The sequence below is a fragment of the Nerophis ophidion genome, linkage group LG02, assembly GCF_033978795.1.
Source record: "Nerophis ophidion isolate RoL-2023_Sa linkage group LG02, RoL_Noph_v1.0, whole genome shotgun sequence".
In the NCBI taxonomy this organism is placed as follows: Eukaryota; Metazoa; Chordata; class Actinopteri; order Syngnathiformes; family Syngnathidae; genus Nerophis; species Nerophis ophidion.
The window spans coordinates 63,585,361-63,610,537 of record NC_084612.1 but is presented as its reverse complement, the minus strand read 5'-3'; the positions used below and the strand labels follow the sequence as shown (position 1 = coordinate 63,610,537).

The following is a 25,177-nucleotide window of genomic DNA, read 5'->3' as shown; positions in this document are numbered from 1 at the left end:
AAATGTAGCGTTCTCCTGGCAACCTCCAAACCCAGAGTCGTCCATCTGATTGCCAGATGGAAAAGTGTGATGCATCACTCCAGAGAACTCGTCTCCACTGCTCTAGAGTCCAGTGGCGACATGCTTTACACCACTATAGGGCTTAGATGCAGCTGCTTGGTCATGGAAACCCAAGTCCATGAAGCTTTCTGCGTACTGTAGGTGGGCTAATTAGAAGGTCACATGAAGTTTGGAGCTCCGTAGCAACGGACTGTGCAGAAAATCGACGACCCCTTTACACTATGCGCTTCAGCATCCGCTGACCCCTCTCTGTTAGTTTATGTGGCCTACCACTTGGTGGCTGAGTTGCTGTTGTTCCCAAACTCTTCCATTTTCTTATAATAAAGCCGAAAGTTGACTTTGGAATATTTAGGAGCGAGGGAAATTTCACGACTGGATTTGTTGCACATGTGGCATCCTATGACAGTTCCACGCTGGAAATCACTGAGCTCCTGAGAGCCGCCCATTTGTAAACAAAAATGTTTGTAGAAACCGTCTCCATGCCTAAGTGCTTGATTTTATACACCTGATTCTCATCATTTGGAAAGGTGGCCAAATACTTTTGGCAATATAGTGTAAATACCGCGTATCACAACTGTGAATCTGTGTCCAAACTTTTTCCACTGAGGGCCACACACAGAAAAATTACAACATGCGGGGGCCGTTTTGATATTTTTCATTTTCCAACCATAAGAAAATATATGGATTCTTTTTTTTTAACCTTTAGGACTCCCAGGGACCGTAGAGGGTCTCCGTCATTAACATGTCAAAAATAAGTCAAATTATTATTTTCATTTTTTAAGTAACGTTTACAGTAAATCTCTATATCAACTTCAGGTTGATAAAAAGTAAAAAAAAAAGGTTTTATGCCTTTTCAGTCAAAGACAACTTAGTTTTTTATATTAAAACTGAAATACCGGTATGCAGTATTTCCCCCATTGCCCAAAACATTCAGAAAGCAATGTTTGATCTGAAGTAATTGGAGCCCTAAAAAGATCAATAACGCAGGACACCATTGATTTAAATGTATTATTATTTCTGAGTAATCACAGTGAAAAAATAAATAAAATCTCACTAAATATCTTTGGGATCCAAAAGGTCCCCCACTCATAAAGTGATACATTGTTATTATTATTTGTTTTACTTGCAACACTTAAGTTACGAGATCAGCTTCAGATATATCTGTCGATTTTACGTTTGAACTATTATTTTGTTGGTTTTATGCTCTTTTTTCCAAGAAAACACTTTTTATATGGCAACCACACAGTATATGCACGTAATATTTTCCACATAAAACATTATAAAGTGAAATATTTGAAGTAATTGGAGCCTTAAAGGCCTACTGAAACCCACTACTACCCACCACACAGTCTGATAGTTTATATATCAATGATGAAATATTAACACTGCAACACATGCCAGTACGGCCTTTTTAGTTTACTAAATTGCAATTTTAAATTTCCTTGGAGTTTTTTCTTGAAAACGTCTCGAAATGACGTGTACGCGTGACTTCACGGGCTGTTAGGAAATATGAGCGCTGCACACACACAGCTAAAAGTTGTCTGCTTTAACCGCATAATTACACAGTATTTTGGACATCTGTGTTGCTGAATCTTTTGCAATTTGTTCAATTAATATTGGAGAAGTCAAAGTACAAAGATGGTGTTGGGAAGCTTTAGCCTTTAGCCACACAAACACACGGTGATTCCTTGTTTAAAGTTCCTGGAGGGGAAACTTTACTATGGATCAGAGCGGTCAAGCGAACATGGATCCCGACCGAATGTCAACCAGCAGGTTTCGGTGAGAAAATTGTGGTAAAAAGTTGCTTCTTACCGGAGATCAGCTGAGCTTGCGCCGTCCATAAAGCTGCCGTCGACTTCCCTGAGACATTGGCGTCAACACACCCGTGGACACTCACCTCCGACTATCAGGTACTGTTAAACTCACTAAAACCCTAGCAACACAATAGAAAGATAAGGGATTTCCCAGAATTATCCTAGTAAATGTGTCTAAAAACCTCTGAATCGATCCCAATGCAATCACGTTTTTTTTTCTTTTCTAGTCCGTCGCTATCAATATCCTCAAACACGAATCTTTCATCCTCCCTCAAATTAATGGGGAAATTGACGTTTTCTCGGTCCGAATAGCTGTTTTTGTTGGAGGCTCCCATTAAAAACAATGTGAATATGTGAGGAGCCATCAACATGTGACGTCATCGTCTGCGACTTCCAGTAAAGGCAGGGCTTTTCTGTTAGCGACCGAAAGTTGCAAATTTTATCGTGGATGTTCTCTACTAAATCCTTTCAGCAAAAATATGGCAATATCGCGAAATGATCAAGTATGACACATAGAATGGACCTGCTATCCCCATTTAAATAAGAAAATCTTATTTCAGTAGGCCTTTAAATAGGTCAATAATCCATCCATCCATCCATTTTTTACCGCTTTTTCCCTTTTTGGGGTCGCTGGCGCCTATCTCAGCTACAATCGGGCGGAAGGCGGGGTACACCCTGGACAAGTCGCCACCGTATTGCAGGGCCAACACAGATAGACAGACAACATTCACACTCACATTCACACATTAGGGCCAATTTAGTTTTTCCAATCAACATATCCCCAGGTGCATGTCTTTGGAAGTGGGAGGAAGCACCCGTAGGGAACCCACGCAGTCACGGGGAGAACATGCAAACTCCACATGGAAAGATCCCAGGACTGCAGGACCTTCGTATTGTGAGGCAGACGCACTAACCCCTCTTCCACCGTGAAGCCCAGGTCAATAATTCATTATTTAAAAAAAAGTAATCTTCTGACTTAATGACCCCTTGGAGTCATTAAGTAAAAAAAAAACAAAAAACTTTTTTTTTTATTTTTAGCATTGGCAATAAGAGCAACATAAAGAAAAACAAAAGAAAAACAAACAGCCTGCATGGCAGCTTTGTGTCAACATTGCAACTTTTCCCCGTTAGATTTCACCTCATTCTACATTTTTTTTAGTGTTTTTTATTTTTGCAAAAGCATTTCCAGAATGTGTGGCGGGCCACTAAACAATTAGCTGCGGGCCGCAAATGGCCCCCGGGCCTCACTTTGGTCTCCCCTGACTTAAAAGATCCTTTCAAAACACTCGATTCGTTTGTGAACGTCACATCGATAGTGGGCGGGGCGTGAATATGGGCGGGGCTACATTGGGTGTCTCTACTTTGAATATTTTTTTTTTTACATGAACCTTGGACACCAGAGGACCAACCGGCGTCTTCGGTCCCGCAGTGGCCGATTTTAGTGTCCGGTACTCGGCTTTGAAGGAGGAGAGGACGGGCTGGGTGGTGTTTGGACGCATCGAGGAAGAGGTGGAGGACATGCGGGCGGCAGGAAGTGCAGCGTGTCTGCGTCAAATATCTTGAATGATGGTGCCTCTTTATTTTTATAAACACAAGCAGAAATGTGAGAGATAAAAGCCACAAAAAAAGAGAGTTTGTGTCGCATTGAGCCCGAGTGAGACCATCCTTTGATTGTGATTCACCGACATGAGCTCGCTCTTTTTCCCCGATGCTCCTCCGCCTCCAGCCCCGACCGGCGGCGGCCAAGCCCCGGCGGGGACCAGCGCCCTGCGGAACGACCTGGGCTCCAACATCCACGTCCTCAAGACCCTCAACCTGCGCTTCCGCTGCTTCCTGGCCAAAGTCCACGAGCTGGAGCGACGGAACCGGCTGCTGGAGAGCCAGCTGCAGCAAGCCCTGCAGAGGCCGCAGTACCGCGGGCTCTACGGCCGGGAGGTGGCCGTGCAGACGGACGGGGGTCAGGAGTCCCGGCTGCCGGGGACCATGTGGACCTTCACCCACGTGCGGCGGCAGGGGGAGCGCCTGGAGACCCTGCGCGGGCCCGGGGTGACGTGGACGCACCCGGACGGGGTGGGGGTCCAGATAGACACCATCACGCCGGAGCTGAGGGCTTTGTACAACGTGCTGGGCAAAGTGAAGCGGGAGAGGGCCGAATATAAGAGAAGGTGAGTGCAGCACTGGGCAATTTATTAGGGACACCTGTCAATCAAAAGCATGTCTGCCTTTAAAAACATATATAATGACTGTGTCTCTAATATTGTGTGTCTCAATTTTAAACCAAACTAGTAAATACGACTGTGGATATTATACTGGGTTAATATACAAAAATTCCCTTTTAAAAAAAGTTTTCACAAGAGAGTGTCATAAAATATCAAATACAGTGCAATAACATAATAAAGTGAAGTAAAATAGTATAATAATAGCACTGTATTACTCCCTACTTTTAAAAGGACATTGCGTGTCTATTTTGTGCGTGCTTGTATGGAAGATGATATATTTAGTCAAATTTAAAAAGTCCATAAAAATCCATAGTTTCAAGCCAAACGAACAGAAAATTTAAAAGCCTACTGAAATGAGATTTTCTTATTGAAACGGGAATAGCAGGTCCATTCTATGTGTCATACTTGATCATTTCGCGATATTGCCATATTTTTGCTGAAAGGATTTAGTAGAGAACATCGACGATAAAGTTCGCAACTTTTGGTCGCTCATAAAAAAGCTTACCCTGTACCGGAAGTAGCAGACGATGTGCGCGTGACGTCACGGGTTGTGGAGCTCCTCACATCTGAACATAGTTTACAATCATGGCCACCAGCAGCGAGAGCGATTCGGACCGAGAAAGCGACAATTTTCCCATTAATTTGAGCGAGGATGAAAGATTCGTGGACGAGGAAAGTGAGAGTGAAGGACTAGGAAAAAAAACAAAAAACTAAACGGCAGAGCGATTCATATGTTATTAGACACATTTACTAGGAAAACTCTGGAAAATCCCTTATCTGCTTATTGTCCACTCCCTGATATCTGCGGCATTTCCCTACTAGTGGAGGCACGGCCATATAGAAATCTGCTTAAAGGGGAACTGCACTTTTTTGGAATTTGGAATATCATTCACAATCCTTAATGTCAGACAGAAACATGTATGTTTTTCTTGTTTTAATGCATTCTAACTCGTAAATGCGTGAGTCAGCTAACAATGGAGATGGGAATCGCTCTGTTAAACCTCTAAAGCGCTCTATAATACATCCCAAAACCTCCATCATTTTGTATAAACGCTATATGTATGTATATATGTATAGCAATAGACACATTCATATTAACATGTAAGATTTGCATATTTTGCTCATTTTTGCACCCTTGTGTGGTGTTCGGGTCTGTGGGACCAGTTTTTTCATTCTTTATTAAAAGAAAAATGATACAATTAATTAATTTTTCAAACCAAGACTCACTGACTTTGGCTCATTTTATGTGAAGAACATATATCAGAATACATATTTAATGACCACACACCCTACACATTTCTATTACATATAAGGTGTCCGGATCCACTGGACCCGGCCGGGGCTAATAGAAGTGTGGAAATTGATGTTCTAAACCCCCCCCCCCCCCCCCCCCCCCCCAAAGACACACACACACACAGCAAATTATCTCCCTGTATTTACGGCGCCTCTAAAAGTAGTTTCTTAACGTTCGCATTTACAATTTTGTTTAGGGCCCCAGAATTTGGTGTTAGGCCCCTGAAGACAAATACTCACAAAACACTTGTCTGGCAGGGACAATTGCTTTTAATACAAAATAACGGGATAAGTGAGCTTTTTGGGTGTTAAAGTTCACTGCTCTGTCCCCATGAATTGATTTACGTGGACCCCGACTTAAAGGGGAACATTATCACAATTTCTGAAGGGTTAAAACCAATAAAAATCAGTTCCCAGTGGCTTATTTTATTTTTCGAAGTTTTTCTCAAAATTTTACCCATCACGCAATATCCCGAAAAACGAATTCAAAGTGCCTGATTTTCACCATCAGTATATCCACCCGTCCATTATCCTGTGACGTCACAGCGTGAAACCACCAGAAACAAATATGGCGGATAGCACAGAATGGTATAGCGATAGTAGCTCGGATTCAGACTCGGATTTCAGCGGCCTAAGCGATTCAACAGATTACTCATGTATTGAAACGGATGGTTGGGGTGTGGAGGCAGGTAGCGAAAATGAAATTGAAGAAGAAACTGAGGCTATTGAGCCATATACCGTATACAAGCGAACCGACAAAAACGACACGACAGACAGCGACACGGGAGGAAGCGAGGACGAATTCGGCAATCGCCTTCTAACCAACGATTGGTATGTGTTTGTTTGGCCTTAAAGGAAACAAACTAACTACTATGAACTAAGTTTACATTCTTTGTAATTTGTTTGCTTCGGTTTTCTGCGCATTTTTGTGGAATGATTTGGTGTTGAAAACTGGGCTCTGGGTGATATCCGCAATGTACGATTATCGGGTTGACTTTATTTTCCATTGTCTCTTATCAAATTCACAGGAGTTCTATATTTTCAATGCGATTCTGATTTACACCACCACATTTTCGGGGGTTATCATTTAGTGGTCAATTGTACGGAATATGTACTGTACTGTGCAATCTACTAATAAAAGTTTCAATCAATCAATCAATCAAACCACATTGGGGAACACCCTCACACATTGTGCCACGTGGTCGACCCCTGACACTAAATTGCCAGATTGCTGTGCGGGATTTACTTATAACGAACCAAAACAATGTTTTTGGACTGAATTGTTAGCTTCCAACTTTGTGGCAACAGTTTGGGGAAGGACGTTTTCTGTCCGTAGCGCACAAAGCGAGTTCTGTAAAGGATTGCTGGGATAGTGTGGAAGCTGCAATAGGAGGTGTCTTTAATTTGTGTAACGGTCAGCTGTCCTAATACTTTAGTCCATGTATTGTAATGTATACAGAGACTTTGCCAGTCTGCATCGGCCAGCAATACGTCTTCTCTGCCGTTACGTCACGGCTTGTTTTGTCCCGTCGCCTAAATCCTCTTTACTGCCAACACGTTTCGGCCTCCGTTCCCAAACGAGCCCCCCCTCCCCCTCTCTGTCTTTGTGCACAGCCATTCCTTCGTCCTTCACTCCCCCCGCCCTCTCGCAGTCCCTCGCCATGCCTTACCCCCATTTATCCCTCGTCATGCAGACTGCTTTGTAAAACACCCTCAATCCCATTCCGGCCCCCACAATCTTCACATGCCCAGCCCTGTGATTTATTAAAGTTTTACTATAGAGGACACCTACATGCACACACACAGGATGATGAATGGCCGACATGCACCATCCCAGACTTGCATTCATGTCGTGAAGTATGAGGTTGTTTACGTTCCGGGCTTTCTGAATGTGAGCTACAGTAGGGGCGGGGTGTGTGAAAAGGTGAGGGACAACAGCCGACAACGTCATTAAGGACACCTGCACAAAACAAAGGGTGACTTCGATTTTTTAAAAATTCAAAATTCAAGAAATGTAATAAGAAACCTTTTTAAAAGACCCGTATTTTCCCGATTACAGGGCGCACCGGATTATAAAGCGCACTGCCGATGGTCTATTTTTGATCTCTTTTCATATGTAAGGCGCATTAGAGGAGTCATATTTTTTTTCTTCTTGATGTAAAACACTTCCTTGTGGTTTACATAACATGTAATGGTGGTTCTTTGGTCAAAATGTTGCATCGATGTTTTACATATCATCTTCAAGCCGCTTTCTGACAGTCGCTTCCGGAATGCGCTGTTTGGTGGGCGGTCTTATTTACGTGGCTCACCTTCTGCATCGTCTTTTCATCGTCATCTTTGTTGTAGCGGTGTAGCGTGCAAGGACGCGAGTGGAAGAAGTGTCAAAAGATGGAGCTAACTGTTTTAGTGACATTCAGACATTACTTCAATCAATATCGGAGCAGCATGTCCTCATCTGCCGGAAATGTGTACTGTGAAAAACCGTCCGACTGAAAATGTCTAATAACTAAAATTCCTTGGGTGAATAATATACACTCACTACACCGGTATGTTTTAGCGCTTTCATGGCGAGTTTACTGACAGATATAAGTAAGAACTTTACACTACTTCGTACTAGAAATGGCAACAGCGGAGGATGAACGTTCCATAACAAGAAGATAGAGAAAAATAAGTCAAAACCGACTACAAAAGTGGACGGGCACAATTTTTCAGGATTTATGCAGTTCCCAAATACAGATCAGCAGGTACCAGAAGGTAAGAAAAGTTGCTTTTGCATAATATTGCGAAAGAAAACACCAAATAATGTCTTACTTAATACACACACCATAATAATACTTGTATTTTGAAGCACAGTAAAATCCATCAAGCGGTGCTGCTTCATAGCTTACCAAAGTCGTACTAAAACATTTTGATGGATTTTTGAGCCCCGTGTGTAATGTTCCATATTTTCAATGGAACATATACAATGTTGGTGTTGTTTACTTGAGTCAGATTGTCATCATAGTGCAGTCTACACTTATCTCTTATGTTTGACTGCCATCGGCCAACATACGGCAATTGAAATGCGGGAATTCTGGAAAAAAACTTGACATTTTGGAAGCGGGAAAATTGTTGGTTGTAATGTTCAGGATGAGAAAAAAATGTCCTAATGAAGAAAATGTCCAAGAAAATGTGGAATTCTGGAAAAATGGGAATTTTGTTAAGAGTAGGAAATGTTAGTGAACGTGTCCTTTGACATATACCATATTTATTTTTCGGAGTATAAATCGCTCCGGAGTATAAATCGCACCTGCCGAAAATGCATAATAAAGAAGGAAAAAACATATATAAGTCGCACTGGAGTATAAGTCGCATTTTGGGGGGAAATTTATTTGATAAAACCCAACACCAAGAATAGACATTTAAAGGCAATTTAAAATAAATAAAGAATAGTGAAGAACAGGCTGAATAAGTGTACATTATATGACGCATAAATAACCAACTGAGAAGGTGCCTAGTATGTTAACGTAACATATTATGGTAAGAGTCATTCAAATAAGTATAACATATAGAACATGCTATACGTTTACCAAACAATCTGTCACTCCTAATCGCTAAATCCCATGAAATCTTGTACGTCTCGTCTCTTACGTGAATGAGCTAAATAATATTATTTGATATTTTACGGTAAAGTGTTAATAATTTCACACATAAGTCGCTCCTGAGTATAAGTCGCACCCCTGGCCAAACTATGAAAAAAACTGTGACGTATAATCCGAAAAATATGGTAATTAAATGTACTTTTCTTAAGTATGTCTGATTCTGATTCTGATTACTGAACTGAACAGCCTCGACTGAGTCGTGCTCTCTGCCATCCCCACTATACTTCTGTGGTGGCATAATAAAATATGGCAAATAAAAAAACAATTCCCTATTAAATGCAAAATCAACTTTTCCTGAGAATAGGCGCCCAAGGTGCAAACCTGCTTAACTTAAGTTGCCATCGACTTTGAAGGTTCTGCTTAAATCGCCGATGTGTTCTTTCGCAGTGGCTGGAGAATTCCGATCCACATGATTGTTCGAGGCTTGACAAGAAAGACAGTGATTTACAGCTGTCATATGCAGTAGTAATGTACACAAACACATTCCAGCTAAAATCATTACGTAATTTCAACTGTCCAAGGATGGGCGTCATAAATCACGCACCTCAGCATTCATTTAATGACGGGCGGGGGGCTGAGGCAGCACCTGCTGAGGGCGTTATATGCCTTCCTCTCGCCGTGACAAACGGAAAGAAGGAGAGCAAGGTTGATGTCAGCTGTGCCTCGGACGATAGCGCTCCGTGCCAGCATCGAGCAATATTGTGAAATGTCGCACTTTGGGTTCAATGAGTTTGTGCCAGTAAGTCGGTGGCAGCAGCACGTGCGCGTGTTTGAAATGCCTAAAGGAGAGAGGATCTGACATCTGAGCATCTCTGTGACATTCAGCAACAACATTGTTTATCAAGTCGACAGTGGCGCCTATAGGGATGGTAATCGAACTTGGTACTCTTATAGGTACCAAGCAAAGGCTGTAGTACCGGTACCAAAATGTATTTCCATACTTTTCTAAATAAAGGAGACCACAAAAAATTGTATATTGGCTTTATATTAACAAAAAATCTTATGGTACATTAAACATATGTTTCTTAGTGCAATTTTGTCCTTAAATAAAATAGTAAACATACTAGACAACTTGTTTCTTAGTTGTAAGTAAACAAAAAAAAGACTCCTAATTTATCTGCTGACATCATTTAGGACTGGGCGATATATCGATATACTCAATATATAGCGGGTTTGTCTCTGTGCGATTTAGAAAATGGCTATATCGTGATATTCACGTTAGGGCTGGGCGATATTACGATATACGCGATATGTCGCGTGTTTGTCTACGTGCGATGTAGGAAATGACTATATCGTAATATTCGAGTATACGTTCTCACACAGTTGTTTTTAGCTGCGGGCATTACACTTCAGGCTCTTCCCACTCCTTTTTGTGTCTCCTTCTCACGGCGTGTAAGCACAGGTTCTTACATACGTCACAAACTGTCATGTCATACGTCACATACGTATACGCCCTCGCCCAGCACCGTGGCTAACGTTAGCCGTGATGCTAGCGGAGTGTTGCGAAGGTGCTAAAGAAGGTGCAAATCTGGTACATGAAGGAAGGAAAAACAGCACGGGTTCCATCGTCTGGCGGTGGTTCGGCTTCAAGTGAGAATATGTCGAATAGACAACTTTAATGCTACATATTAGCATTACTGCTAATATGTAGCATCATTTGAAAAGTCACATGCTAATAACTTTAATAAATACAGTTTTGGTAAATTGACTTAGTTGTGATTTCCTTCTCTGTATGAAAGTTTCAAATGATCATATTTTAATACAGTATGAACAAGAATGTTTTGATGTAGACACATAGAATCATCATCCTGCTGTGATTATATGTATCAAGTGTTCATTCAAGGCTAAGGCAAAATACCGAGATATATATCGTATATCGCGATATTTTTAGGCCATATCGCCCAGCCCTAATTCGAGTATACGTTCTCACGCAGTTGCTTTTAGCTGCGGGCATTACACTGCATGCGTTTCCTACTCTTTCTTGTCTCTCCTTCTCACAGAAACGTAACACAAGCGCACCTTCTTACGTACATCACGTGTGCAACGTCACAGGCTCCCGCGGAGCAGAGAGGTAGCGACATTGACATGGTAACATTAGCTGTGATGCTAACAGTGCGGTGCGGGTGGTAATACGAGAGAGAGAGAAGGTGCGAATCTGGTAACAAATGAAGGAAGAATTAATTCCCAGGAAAAACAGCACGGGGTCCATCGTCTGGCGGTGGTTTGGCTTCAAGCGGGAATATGTTAAACAATTATGAGGCAAAAGAGTTGCTACAAACAGTAGCACCACTGCTAATGTTGCATCATTTGAAAAGTCACCCGCTAGAGAATGAAGATTGCTTGAAACTCCGCATGTCAACATCTCCGTTCGGTGCCACACCAACAAAATGCCGAAGCAACAATTTCCAGATCAACACCGTATGAAAAAAATAGTCAACAACAGAAGGAGATAACGTCCGCAGGAAGTTACCACATAGCGAAGGACATACACTATTTGATTTCCTATTATGCAGCTCATTTTTATTTGACAGTTATTGAAATATCTTGTGTGACATCATGCACAAAAGTGCACTTTATTTTTTTTTTAAACTATTGTATTGGCGTTCTGTACAAAAAGTGCACTTTAATTTAGTGTTGTTTTTATATGTCATCTTCGTGACATCATGCAGAAAAGTGCACTCATAGCTTGTTTTTAAATGTCTCTGACAATCTTGCACTTTCTTGTTTTGGAAATGCTGTGAATGTTTGTGCCACTGCTTAATAAATACAGTTTTCGCAAAATTTACTTAGTTGGGATTTCCCTCTCTGCATGAAAGTTTAAAATGAGCATACATTAATGCAGTATGCACAATAATGTTTTTATGTAGAAACTTAGAATCATCATACTGCTGTGATTATATGCATCAAGTGTTCATTCAAGGCTAAATATTGCGATATATATCGTGACATGGCCCAAAAATATCGAGATATTAAAAAAAAAGGCCATATCGCCCAGCCCAAGCTGTTATTGTTGGAACATAATTAAAAGTCAATTTTTTCAATAGTGGACATTTTAATGACAGCTGACTACAAGCTTGTTTTTGAACAATAAAACTTCCGAAAGCAGGAATCCTATGAGGGTTTAGCTTATTGTACACATGTATAAAACAAAGGAAATAATGTCTAGTGAATCAGAGGCTGTTGGTCGTTAACCTCTTGGGTATTTTCTTCCTGCATGAATAATTAAACAAGTCTGATTTTAGCTGTGTCTGTGAATCAATGGGAGCGGACAATTGAGCGACTTTGATCTCACTTCCTGTGCTCACTTACAAAAGGAGCCATCTTATTTGAAAGAAGACATGGTTACATGGTGAGGTGAAGGCTATTTCCTCATCAAGCTGTACTTCAAGCTCGCCCGTCCCTGATGCCGACCTGCCCCAACCACTAATCCAGAACGCCTTCTATTCAGGAAAGGATTTTTTTTTTAAGCCGTCACCTCGCCACGAGGTTGATACCTCGTTCCCGGGCGGCCTGGAGCAATTCCGGCTTGGCACAAAGCACAAAGCTCAGGCCTCAGCACCCTACATAACTATTGTTCAACCTTCGTTTTCTCTAGCAAGCCGCAGCCTTGCAGTAATTACTGGATTTGAAGACAAAGTGTTTGATAGTTTTGGAGACGTCTGTCCGGCAACACACTTGCAAGTGTCAAAAGGTTAAACCCCCGAAATGAGCTTATCTGTCTAGGCCGCTGACCTGCACTGGACATTACTTTATTAATGCACTGAACTTGGTTTGTGTTCAAACAATTAACCGACGGTGCACAAGTGGAATATATTGCACCTTTCTTCACACTCTTCTTGGACAAGTCACCAATTCATCACAGTTCTTAAAAAAAAAATATGTAAAAACACTTTGAGTGGAATGTCCAAAGCAGTGCAAGAGCGGACTCTTTTTAACTGCCTCAAGGTATTGTTACCATTTTCCATGCCAACAAAGAATGCAAAAAAAGGTTATTATGTCTGATAGAAAAATCACTCAAAAGTATAGAAAGGCTCCACTTTTAAAATGCCTTAGCTTGATGCTAGTTTACATTGGTTTTGCCATAGACATGCTACTTAACATAAGCAATTTTACATGGCAATTTCAACAACTCCAAATTTGGTAATGAAAACTTCTACAAAGACGTACGTTACAATCAAACAGCTGGTGTGTATTGAGTGTAATACTTAAAGTACAAAACCCAAAACCAGTGAAGTTGGCATGTTGTGTAAATCGTGAATAAAAACAAAATACAATGATTTGCAGATCAGCCTATATTCAATTGAATAGACTGCGAAGACAAGATATCTAACATTCGAACTGGTAAACTTAATTTTTTTGCAAATATTAGCTCATTTAGAATTTGATGCTTGCAACATGTTTCAAAAAAAGCTGACACGTGTGAAAAAAGATTAAGAAAGTTGAGGAATGCTCATCAAACGCTTATCTGGAGCATCTCTCAGGTGCACAGGCTAATTGGTAACAGGTGGGTGCCATGATTGGGTATAAAAGCAGCTTCCATGAAATGCTCAGTCATTCACAAACAAGGATGGGGCGAGGGTCACCACTTTGTGAACAAATGCGTGAGCAAAAGTGTCGAACAGTTTAAGAACAACATTTCTCAACGAGCTATTGCAAGGAATTTAGTGATTTCACCATCTACGGTCTGTAATATCATCAAAACGTTCAGATACTCTGGAGAAATCACTGAACGTAAGCAATGATATTACGGACCATCGATCCCTCAGGCGAAACTGCATCAAAAACCGACATCAGTGTGTAAAGGATATCACCACACAGGCTCAGGAACACTTTAGAAAACCACTGTCAGTAACTACATTTGGTCGCTACATCTGTAAGTGGAAGTTAAAACTCTTCTATGCAAAGCGAAAGCAATTTCTCAACAACACCCAGAAACACTACCGGCTTCGCTGGGCCCGAGCTCATCCAAGGTGGACTGATGCAAAGTGGAAAAGTGTTCAGTGGTCTGACGAGTCCACATTTCAAATAGTTTTTTGGAACTGTGGACGTCGCGTTCTCCGGGCAAAAGAGGAAAAGAACCATCAGGATTATTATAGGCACAAAGTTCAAAAGCTAGCGTCTGTGATGGTATGGAGGTGTATTTGTGCCCAAGGCATGGGTAACTTTGTGAAGGCACCATTAATGCCGAAAGGTACATACAGGTTTTGGAGCAACATATGTTGCCATCCAAGCAACGTTATCATGGACGCCCCTGCTTGTTTCAGCAAGACAATGCCAAGGCACGTGTTACATCAGTGTGGCTTCATAGTAAAAGTGTGCGGGTGCTAGACTGGCCTGCCTGTAGTCCAAACTTGTCTCCCATTGAAAATGTGTGGCGCATTATGAAGCCTAAAATACAACAACAGAGACCCCGGACTGTTGAACAACTTAAGCTGTGCATCAAGCAAGAATGGGAAAGAATTCCACCTGAAAAGCTTCAAAAATTGGTCTCCTCAGTTCCCAAACGAGTGTTGTTAAAAGGAAAGGCCTTGTAACACAGTAGTAAAAATCCCCCTGTGACTTTTTTGCAATGTGTTGCTGCCATTAAATTCCAAGTTGATGATTATTTGCAAAAACAAATGAAGTTTTTCAGTTGGAACATTAAATATCTTGTCTTTGCAGTCTTTTCAATTGATTATAAGTTGAAAATGATTTGCAAATCATTGTATTGTTTTTATTTACGATGTACACAACGTGCTATTTTCACTGGTTTTGGGTTTTGTACTACCACTTCCCTGAAATCGTTCTGTAGTTGCATTACAAAAAAGGCTTAAATACGCTGCTGTGACTTTGAGGCATATTTTTTCCAGGTTTTTGTAAACATTCCATGAAAGTAGAAAACAAGGCAGGGAATATTCTGATGACAAAAATGATGCATAATGTAGCAGAATTCAGTTTTGACTTAAAAAAACAATTAGGGAAGATTTGTGTCCATTTTCAGAGTTAATCAAATAGGGAGGACAATGTGGTTTATGGTTTCCTTTCTTTATTTCTGCTGCTGCTGTACTTGATTATTCATGAATATCGATAAAGCTGCGAGGCGGCGCCCTAGGAATGCCCATGTATCATGTCGCTTCCTTTTTTCGTAGCTAAAACAAAACCACTGTTAGCTCCAAACAGCAACCGTTTGTCCCTGAATTCCTCTAAATCCTACGTCCATAATCATTAGACTTAATACTTGGTCATGCCTAACACAGGTTAGCTCTGTCAGGACCTGTTCAGGTGTGAAAGCTGTTGATCCTCTGAGAGGCTGCATGTCTTCATAACTGTTTTATTAGAAAGGCGTGTTATTCTGCAAGTGATGCTGTTTTGCAAGGCGTGAACGTAATTGTGCTTGGCAAGTGTATAATGTGAAAGCAGGGTGGCTTAAGGCTTTCAATGCAATTTTGTAACCAGAGCAGATATTTTTTTCCCCAGAGAACCTTCATGCAGCCAGAGAGATGAAGTGTGTTAACCCTTTTTGTGTTCTAAACAAATTCTCTTAAAAGAAGGAGAAAAAAAGGAGCTGCATGCCACAAACGGCTCCTGGGCTGCACTTTCAACAAGTGTTTCCTCTACATTGATTGTTTTATTTTGTGAATTGTCACAAGATTTGGCACTACTTGTCCCACCTTCGCTCATGAATACGTAACTTACAATTCGAGAATATGACAAAGCTGGAGGCTTCTGTGTTTTAAACTTGGCTATCTATCATTGTCCAATTTGTATGGTGATTGTAATATGTATGTATATATATATATCTATATATATATATCTATATATATATATATATATATATAGATATATATATATAGATATATATATATATAGATGGATAGATACATACATATATACATACATACCGTACATTTATATAGTTTTATATATATACATACATATATACGTATATATAAATATATATATATTTATATACATATATACATTTATTTATTTATTTATTCATATGTTTGTGTATGTATATGTATATACAGTCGCGATCAAAATTTTACACACACTTGTAAAGAACATAATGTCCAATCATTTCTAAAACTCTTATTTTTTTGTGATAGAGTGATTGGCGCACATACTTGTTGGTCACAAAAAACATTCATGAAGTTGGGTTCTTTTATGAATTTATTATGGGTCTACTGAAAATGTGCTGGGTCAAAAGTATACATACAGCAATGTTAATATTCATCCCGGAGGTTGAGTCATGGGCACAGTCGGATGTTCCAACAGGACAATGACCCCAAACACACGTCAATTGTGGTAAAGGAATGGCTAAATCAGGCTAGAATTAAGGTTTTAGAATGGCCTTCCCAAAGTCCTGACTTAAACGTGTGAACAAGGCTAAAGAAACAAGTTAATGTCAGAAAAACAACAATATTAGCTGAACTCCACCAATTTTGTCTAGAACAGTGGTGAAAAATTTGCCAGAAGCTTGTGGATGGCTACCAAAAGCGCTTTATTGCAGTGAAACTTGCCAAAGGACATGTAACCAAATATTAACATTGCTGTATGTATACTTTTGACCCAGCAGATTTGGTCACATTTTCAGTAGACCCATAATAAATTCATAAAAGAACCAAACTTCATGAATGTTTTTTGTGATAAACAAGTATGTGCTCCAATCCCTCTATCACGAACAAATAGGAGTTGTAGAAATGTAGAAATTATTGGAAACTCAAGACAGCCATGACATTATGTTCTTTACAAGTGTATGTAAACGTTTGACCATGACTGTGTGTGTGTGTGTGTGTGTGTGTGTGTGTGTGTGTGTGTGTGTGTGTGTGTGTGTGGGTGTATATATATATATATATATATATATATATATATATATATATATATATATATATATACACACACACATATATATATATATATAAATATTTTTCCTTGCGCACTAATTGATTGAAAATGGATTAGAAAGGACAGATTTTAAAAAATAATAATTACACAAAAAAAAGTTTACATTTTTTTTAACTAGGTACTTCCGGCGGGCCGGATTTTGGACGATGGTGGGCCGTATCCGGGGGAACCCTCTGTTATACATTTATTGTTAATTTTTGTTAGTTATTACATATATTACACTATATATATATATACATACCGTATTTTTTGGTCTATAAGTCGCAGTTTTTTCATAGTTTGGCCGGGGGTGCGACTTTTACTCAGGAGCGACTTATGTGTGAAATTATTAACACATTACCGTAAAATATCAAATAATATTATTTAGCTCATTCACGTAAGAGACTAGACGTATAAGAGTTCATGGGATTTAGCGATTAGGAGTGACAGATTGTTTGCATGTTCTATATGTTATAGTTATTTGAATGACTCTTACCATAATATGTTACGTTAACATACCAGGCACCTTCTCAGTTGGTTATTTATGTGTCATATAACGTACACTTATTCAGCCTGTTGTTCACTATTCTTTATTTATTTTAAATTGCCTTTCAAATGTTTATTCTTGGTGTTGAGTTTTATCAAATACATTTCCCCAAAAAATGCGACTTATACTCCAGTGTGACTTATATAGGTTTTTTTCCTACTTTATTATGCGTTTTCCGCAGGTGCGACTCATACTCCGGAGCGACTAATACTCCGAAAAATACGGTGTGTGTGTGTGTATATGTATATATATATATATATATATATATATATATATATATATATATATATATACTGCATATGACAGTCAAAACTATGAGTTACTGTATGTGATTAATGTTTTTAGTGTATATGTAGTAAGAACACCCTGTACCTCATTCATTGACATAGCTGTGGTCACGAGAAACAAATAGTTCTTGAATGTAGTCGCTGTTTCCATCTGACTTCATCCACAGGTGTGTTTTGTGTGTATGGGTCTCCGCCATGACAAAAGATGTTTGTGTAGTTGGCGGTGTCTCACAACTATGTTATGTCTCACGTTATCTGCCCTGCCCACACCCTTTACTCGGAGGATTTGTGCCGGATGAGAACATCTTCTTTTCTTTTGCGCGACGGGACGCTCCCCGGTGTGGCCCGGGCACGCAAGCCTTCCTGTTTGCACTCTACTGTATTTTAAAAAGGGCCTCGTAAATCCCTGTCATTAACGTGTTGTTAAGAAATCTGCTTCACTCTCGGGTGCGAAAGTGACATTTATGTTGAAGCTTGTGAGCACAGCTAAAGTCTACTGTTTGTTTTATGCACTTGTGACCTTCCTGTGCATTAAGCAAGCGCACATTAAGATGAATTATAGCTTATGTTTAGTGTAAAGAAATCATCATGGTGCATGGGTATGTGCATGTCCCTGCAGAGATGATTCTGGTAACTGTGTGAAGGGTGTGTCATTGACTATGATGTCAACAGATAATTACCTGGACATGTTTTTACAAACTCTTTACTGATTTGACGCAAACTCTCTCTCTTACCGCATCAACCCTCAAGCCAAAAAGAGGTCAGACTTAAGGAGTCCAGCCCACGCACAACGAAAAGAGTTGCTGCTGTTTTTCATCAGGATAGGATACGACTTCATTTATACCGCAATGGGGAAATGATGTGGTTGCAGCGCGGATATTAATCCACAAAATGAAGACCATTACTCACTGTAATGTTTTTTTTTTTTTTTAAATAGGAATGTCACATTTTGTGTCCAGATTAAAGGATGTAATAGTGAAGGTGCATACTGTACAACAAGGGCTAAAGCATTGGTCGGCAACCCAAAATGTTGAAAGAGCCATATTGGACCAAAAATATAAAACAAAAACCTGCCTGGGGCCGCATAAAATTTAAAGTTTTACATAAGTGTTATAATGAAGGCAATGCATGATGTAAGTCTCTATATTAGCTATATTAGCCTACTATCAAAATGACTTTAAAAGTCTTATATAAGTGTTATAATGAAGACAACACATGATGTAAGTGTTTATATTAGCTACATTAGCCTACTATCAAAGACTGACGCAAATCTTTGTTGACAGAAATGTTGTATTTTAATTTATATTCTACACATTTTTGCAACATTGGAAATCATTAGTAAAATGGAGGCTTCTCACAGGATGAGAAGTTCTGGAAATTACTGGCTCAGCATGGCCATTAGTATATATGTGTGTCCAAGTTAGAGGAAACAGCAGGCTGGTTCTAATGGATTTATTACAATCTTTGCGAGTTGAGTAATGTTTGCTGTGGTCTGGAACAACATGGCACACATACAACTATGAGAAATGCAGCCAATATTATCTACAGATAATGTGTCTTGAGTAGAGATATCCAATAAATGCTTTAAAATGTAATATCGGATATTATCGGTATCTGTTTCAAAAAGTGAGGTGGCGACTTGTCCAGGGTGTACCCTGCCTTCCGCCCGATTGTAGCTGAGATAGGCGCCAGCGCCCCCCGCGACCCCGAAAGGGAATAAGCGGTAGAAAATGGATGGATGGATGGATGGATGTTTCAAAAAGTAAAATTCATGACTTTTTAAAATGCCACTGTACGGAGCGGTACATATCCGGTAAAACACAGACGTAGGACATACTTGCCAACCCTCCCGATTTTCCCGAGAGACTCCCGAATTTCAGTGACCCTCTTGAAAATCTCCCGGGGTAACCATTCTCCCGAATTTCTCCCGATTTTCACCTGGACATTAGTATTGGGGGGGTGCCTTAAAGGCACTACCTTTAGCATCTTTTACAACCTGTCGTCACGTCTGCTTTTCCTCCATACAAACAGCGTGCCGGACCAGTCACATAATATATGCGGCTTTTACACCCACATAAGTGAATGCCAGGCATACAGGTCACACTGAGGGTGGCCGTATAAACAACTTTAACACTGTTCCAAATATGTTGTCCGGGTGGAAATTGTGAGAATGGTTGCCCCGGGAGATTTTTCGGGAGGGGCACTGAAATTCGGGAGTCTCCCGGGAAAATCGGGAGGGTTGGCAAGTATGATCAAGAGGGAGCCCCGAATCCGATTGGAATCTGATCCTTTAAAATGGAATTTCTGTCTACAGGCAATGTGACCCAAATATGACTTTTTCGTCATTTTTGGGCGCTGTTGGGGGAAATTGATATTTTATCACAACATCCGGTTTCGGTGAGCAAAGTCTATTTAACCTCTTAAAGCCCAAGCTGTTTTTTACATGCTTTTCATAAGACCCCAATTCACTAATGTACACAATTTTGGAAATAGGAGCTAAAAGGTGCTGTCCACGCATGTGGCCACTAAGCCGTTAGAGGTTTTAAGACGACCACATTTTCAGTATTTTACTTGTCAACAGTGTGCAAATAATAGACTATTGTATGTATGTCCACTATGGCCGGGACTCCCGCTACTGGGTTGGATCCACTGTGGACTGGACTCTCACGGTTGTGTTGGATCCACTATGGATTGAACTTTCACAGTATCATGTTAGAATCGCTTGACATCCATTGCTTTCGGTCCCCTAGGGAGGGGGGGTTGCCCACATATGCGGTCCTCTCCAAGGTTTCTCATAGTCACTGTCACCGATGTCCCACTGGGTGTGAGTTTTCCTTGCCCTTATGTGGGCTCTACCGAGGATGTCGTTGTGGTTTGTGCAGCCCTCTGAGACACTAGTGATTTAGGGCTATACAAATAAACATTGATTGATTGATTGATTGATGTATTGTCACTGACATAGTAGGCCTAGTTGGGCAGTGTCACTTCAAAAAAAAGAGTTGCGTCATTCTCTGCGCCCACTGGTTCGATTGTGACAAAACATAGTGACTCCTACTCGTGATGATCTCAGGGTGTCCGAGATAATGCCGCGTAATCCAGTCTGATCCAACAAAACTTCACGTCATACATTCCTACCAGTTCATGTCTAAAGCCTCGTTCCAAATTCATACGCAGAATCAGGTCATTCTTTATGCATCTGCCGTTCACAAGTCGTAAAAGAAAATCATCTAACTTCTCCATCAAAAAAACACAATGATGGCACAAGTTTGGTTGATGACTAATAATGAATGTCGGTACTCACTGTTTACACATGAGGTGCATTCTACTTTCTACTTTCATACTTTGTGAGTAGGAGGTCTGCTTCTTCACCAAACAGTATTCCTGGAAAAAAGGATGTGGGTGACATTAAATGACACTTCTATTCAAAATGTGTGAATGCTTCCAACCATTCACACATATGGTTTTGTACACCAAAATTAATATATTAAAGTTCTTCAACTTCTTCTCCAGATTTTGGCGCACTCTACCTTCCACATTTTTCACCCGATTCAAAACGTTCCAACTTCAAACTGTTCAACCTACTCGGGAATTGCGGGCTTTCCCTTGACAAAAATCTAAATATTCCCAGATTTCCAGGTTTTCTGGGACATTTTTCCCATTCAAAATGAATTGTCCATTTTTCAAACTTCCACCATTTCCACATTTTTCAACCGAGTCAAACCATTCCAACTTCAACCCATTCAACTATTTTGGAAATTTAAACTACCCTTTTTCCAAGTTGAAAAAAATTCCAGGATTTTCCAGAATTCCTGGTTTTCCAAAACCCTATTTTCAACCTTTTTTTCTGGCGAATATACCTCCCACATTTTTCAACCCACTTCATCTGTTCCACCGTCAAAACCATCCATCCATCCATCATCTTCCACTTATCCGAGGTCGGGTCGCGGGGGCAGCAGCCTAAGCAGGGAAGCCCAGACTTCCCTATCTCCAGCCACTTCGTCTAGCTCTTCCCGGGGGATCCCGAGGCGTTCCCAGGCCAGCCGGGAGACATAGTCTTCCGAACGTGTCCTGGGTCTTCCCCGTGGCCTCCTACCAGCTGGACATGCCCTAAACACATCCCTAGGGAGGCGTTCGGGTGGCATCCTGACCAGATGCCCGAACCACCTCATCTGGCTCCTCTCGATGTGGAGGAGCAGCGTCAAAACATTCCTCTTAATTAGGACAAAAAACAAATCTGTTTTTTTTAACTGGAATAATTCCCTGTTTTAACAAAATTCCGTAACACCATTTCTCAATTCAACATGTTACCACTTCAACATTTCTTGACTGATTTGAAAAATTCCAACACCAACCATTTCAACTAATTCAGACCATTGAAGTTTTTTTTTTTTTACCATTTGGTAAAAATTCCCGCTTTTCCCGAAATTGTCAAATTTGGGGAAAATTCCCATTGAAATCAATGGGACATACTTGAAAAATCCACAACTCCCACATTTTTCATTTGATTCTAATTGTCCCAACTTCAAAATATTCAGCCTGTTTGTGAATTGTGTGCTCTCTACTTCAACAATTCTAAAAATATTTCAGGATTTCAGTTCAACTTCAGCATTGGAGCATTCACACACAATTCCTTCAAGAATTGCCTCCTCAAGTTCCATCCATCCATCCATCCATCATCTTCCGCTTATCCGAGGTCGGGTCGCGGGGGCAGCAGCCTAAGCAGGGAAGCCCAGACTTCCCTATCTCCAGCCACTTCGTCTAGCTCTTCCCGGGGGATCCCGAGGCGTTCCCAGGCCAGCCGGGAGACATAGTCTTCCCAACTCCTCAAGTTTATTATTATTATTAAGTTTAAAAAAATAAAAAAAATACAACCCTGGTAAAACTAACTGTACATTTTGAGCAGATTCAACAATACTGTGATAATGATAACCATAATAATTTTGGTCACAATAACCATTTAGCCATTGTATTTATTGTTTTGGTTGTGTATATTTGAGGGTCCACCACCAACTCCTTATATCAGAGACATAACCTATTTGAGTGCTTTTGGTTGTGATGATTATTCATGTTCAAAATGTTATATATTTGATCTAACTTGAAGATTTAAAAAGTTACATTCCAATTACAATGTTGAAATATCCATGAAACACAAGTTGATTCCATTTGAATACTTGCATTATTATTATGTGTTGTTATTACTTCATCCATCCATCTTCTTCCACTTATCCGGGGTCGGGTCGCGGGGGCAGCAGCTTAAGCAGGGAAGCCCAGACTTTCCTCTCCCCAGCCACTTTGTCCAGCTCTTCCCGGGGGATCTTGAGGGGTTCCCAGGCCAGCCGGGAGACATCATCTTCCCAACGTGTCCTGGGTCTTCCCCGTGGTCTCCTACCGGTAGGACGTGCCCTAAACACCTCCCTAGGCCAGATGCCCGAACCACATCATCTGGCTCCTCTCGATGAGGAGGAGCAGCGGCTTTACTTTGCGCTCCCCCCGGATGGCAGAGCTTCTCACCCTATCTCTAAGGGAGAGCCCCGCTACTCAGCGGAGGAAACTCATTTCGGCCGCTTGTACCCGTGATCTTGTCCTTTCGGTCATAACCCAAAGCTCATGACCATAGGTGAGGATGGGAGCATAGATTGACTGGTAAATTGAGAGCTTTGCCTTCCGGCTCAGCTCCTTATTATTTCATCAGTGGTTAATTTGGTCTCAAAATAATGTTGACAATAATATCGTTTATAGGCAATAATTTGTAGGTCAATATATTGTCATGCAATATACGGTAGAAGCGGTATAGAGCGGTTGGTAGAGTGGCCGTGCCAGCAACTTGAGGGTTCCAGCTTCTGCTATCCTAGTCACTGCCGTTGTGTCCTTGGGCAAGACACTTTACCACCCTGCTCCTAGGGCCACCCACATTGGTTTAAATGTAACTTAGATATTGGGTTTCACTATGTAAAGCGCTTTGAGTCACTAGAGAAAAGCGCAATATAAGAATAATTCACTTCACTAGTCACGGAAAATAGCATTTACCGAATGTCGACCTGCTCATTGTCAGGCTTTTATTGTTCCTGTTACTGTGCTGTTGCAACAGGAAATGTTTTAAGGCGTTTTTAAAATACTGCATCCCGGTGGGGCCCTATAGTTGTTTTATTTGAATACAATACTCCATAAATATCAAGTTGTGTAGTGGGTAAATCTGCATTCCTCTCCTCTTCTGATTTATTTCCAACTACGCCTACTTTGTTATGATTGCTCACACCCGCCGCTCAAAGATGCAGGAGACAAGCCCCCTAAAAGGTTACATGCTAATAGATAGCAACTTTCCAATCCACTAGGGAAGATTTTGGAATATCTCTGAGAGATTGTTTTGGTTCATTTGGAAGGTTAAAGGCAGTGGCGGGCCATGCGTTTCCCAACTAGGCCTTCAGTGACGTCCGACTTCAATGATTACCACTCAAAATACCATAATTGATGTCACCACATGACCATTGCTGGAGAAATACTGTACAGGAACACATTTACGCCCTACTGGGCATTGAATCACCACCAACAGTGTACAAAACGGGTTATTTTCTGGCGCATTTAAAAATCAATAAACCCGTACCAGCAATGAAATTATATCTTATGCGGTACTGTCAAAATTAAAATTGCAAAAAATATATTAAATAGGGATGTCCGATAATATCGGCCGATAAATGCTTTAAAATGTAATATCCGAAATTATCGGTATCGGTTTCAAGAAGTAACATTTATGACTTTTTAAAACGCCATTGTGTACACGGACGTAGGGAGAAGTACAGAGCGCCAATAAACCTTAAAGGCAGTGCCTAATCACATAATATCTATGGCTTTTCACGCACACAAGTGAATGCAAAGCATACTTGGTCAACAGCCATACAGGTCACACTGAGGGTGGCCGTATAAACAATATTAACACTGTTACAAATATGCGCCACACTGTGAACCCACACCAAACAAGAATGACAAACACATTTCGGGAGAATATCCGCACCGTAATACAACCTAAACACAACAGAACACATAACCAGAATCCCTTGCAGCACTGACTCTTCCGGGAAGCTACAATATACACCCCCCGCTACCCCTACAACAACCCCGCGCCTCCAACCCCGCCCACTTCAACCTCCTCAAGCTCTCTCAGGGAGAGCATGTACCAAATTCCAAGCTGCTGTTTTAAAGCATGTTAAAAAAAATTATGCACTTTGTGACTTCAATAATAAATATGGCAGTGCCATTTTGGCATTTTTTTTCCATAACTGGAGTTGATATATTTTGGAAAACCTTGTTACATTGTTTAATGCACCACAACAAAATTAGGCATAGTAATGGGTTAATTCCACGACTGTATATAAATGTATCGGCTGAGATTAAATCGGTAATTAAGAGTTGGACAATATCGGAATATCGGCAAAAAAGCCAGTATCGGACATCT

The 25,177-nt window shown here is 40.7% G+C and overlaps 1 protein-coding gene and 1 long non-coding RNA gene across 3 annotated transcripts in view; one reads left to right on the top strand and one right to left on the bottom strand.

Moving 5' to 3' along the window:
- Positions 1–3,241: 3,241 nt before the first annotated feature.
- Positions 3,242–25,177, top strand: part of iffo2b (intermediate filament family orphan 2b) — a 68,110-nt gene continuing 46,174 nt past the window's right edge. For both annotated transcript variants that reach the window (XM_061888309.1, XM_061888307.1), the window contains exon 1: positions 3,242–4,039. In XM_061888309.1, coding sequence (XP_061744293.1) covers positions 3,561–4,039 — 479 coding nt within the window. In that variant the 5' untranslated portion in view covers positions 3,242–3,560. The remainder of the gene's footprint in view (positions 4,040–25,177) is intronic.
- LOC133543634 (uncharacterized) overlaps positions 21,020–25,177 on the bottom strand; it is a 39,969-nt gene continuing 35,811 nt past the window's right edge. Inside the window, exon 4 of the long non-coding RNA XR_009804432.1 lies at positions 21,020–21,108. This is a non-coding gene — a long non-coding RNA (uncharacterized LOC133543634). The remainder of the gene's footprint in view (positions 21,109–25,177) is intronic.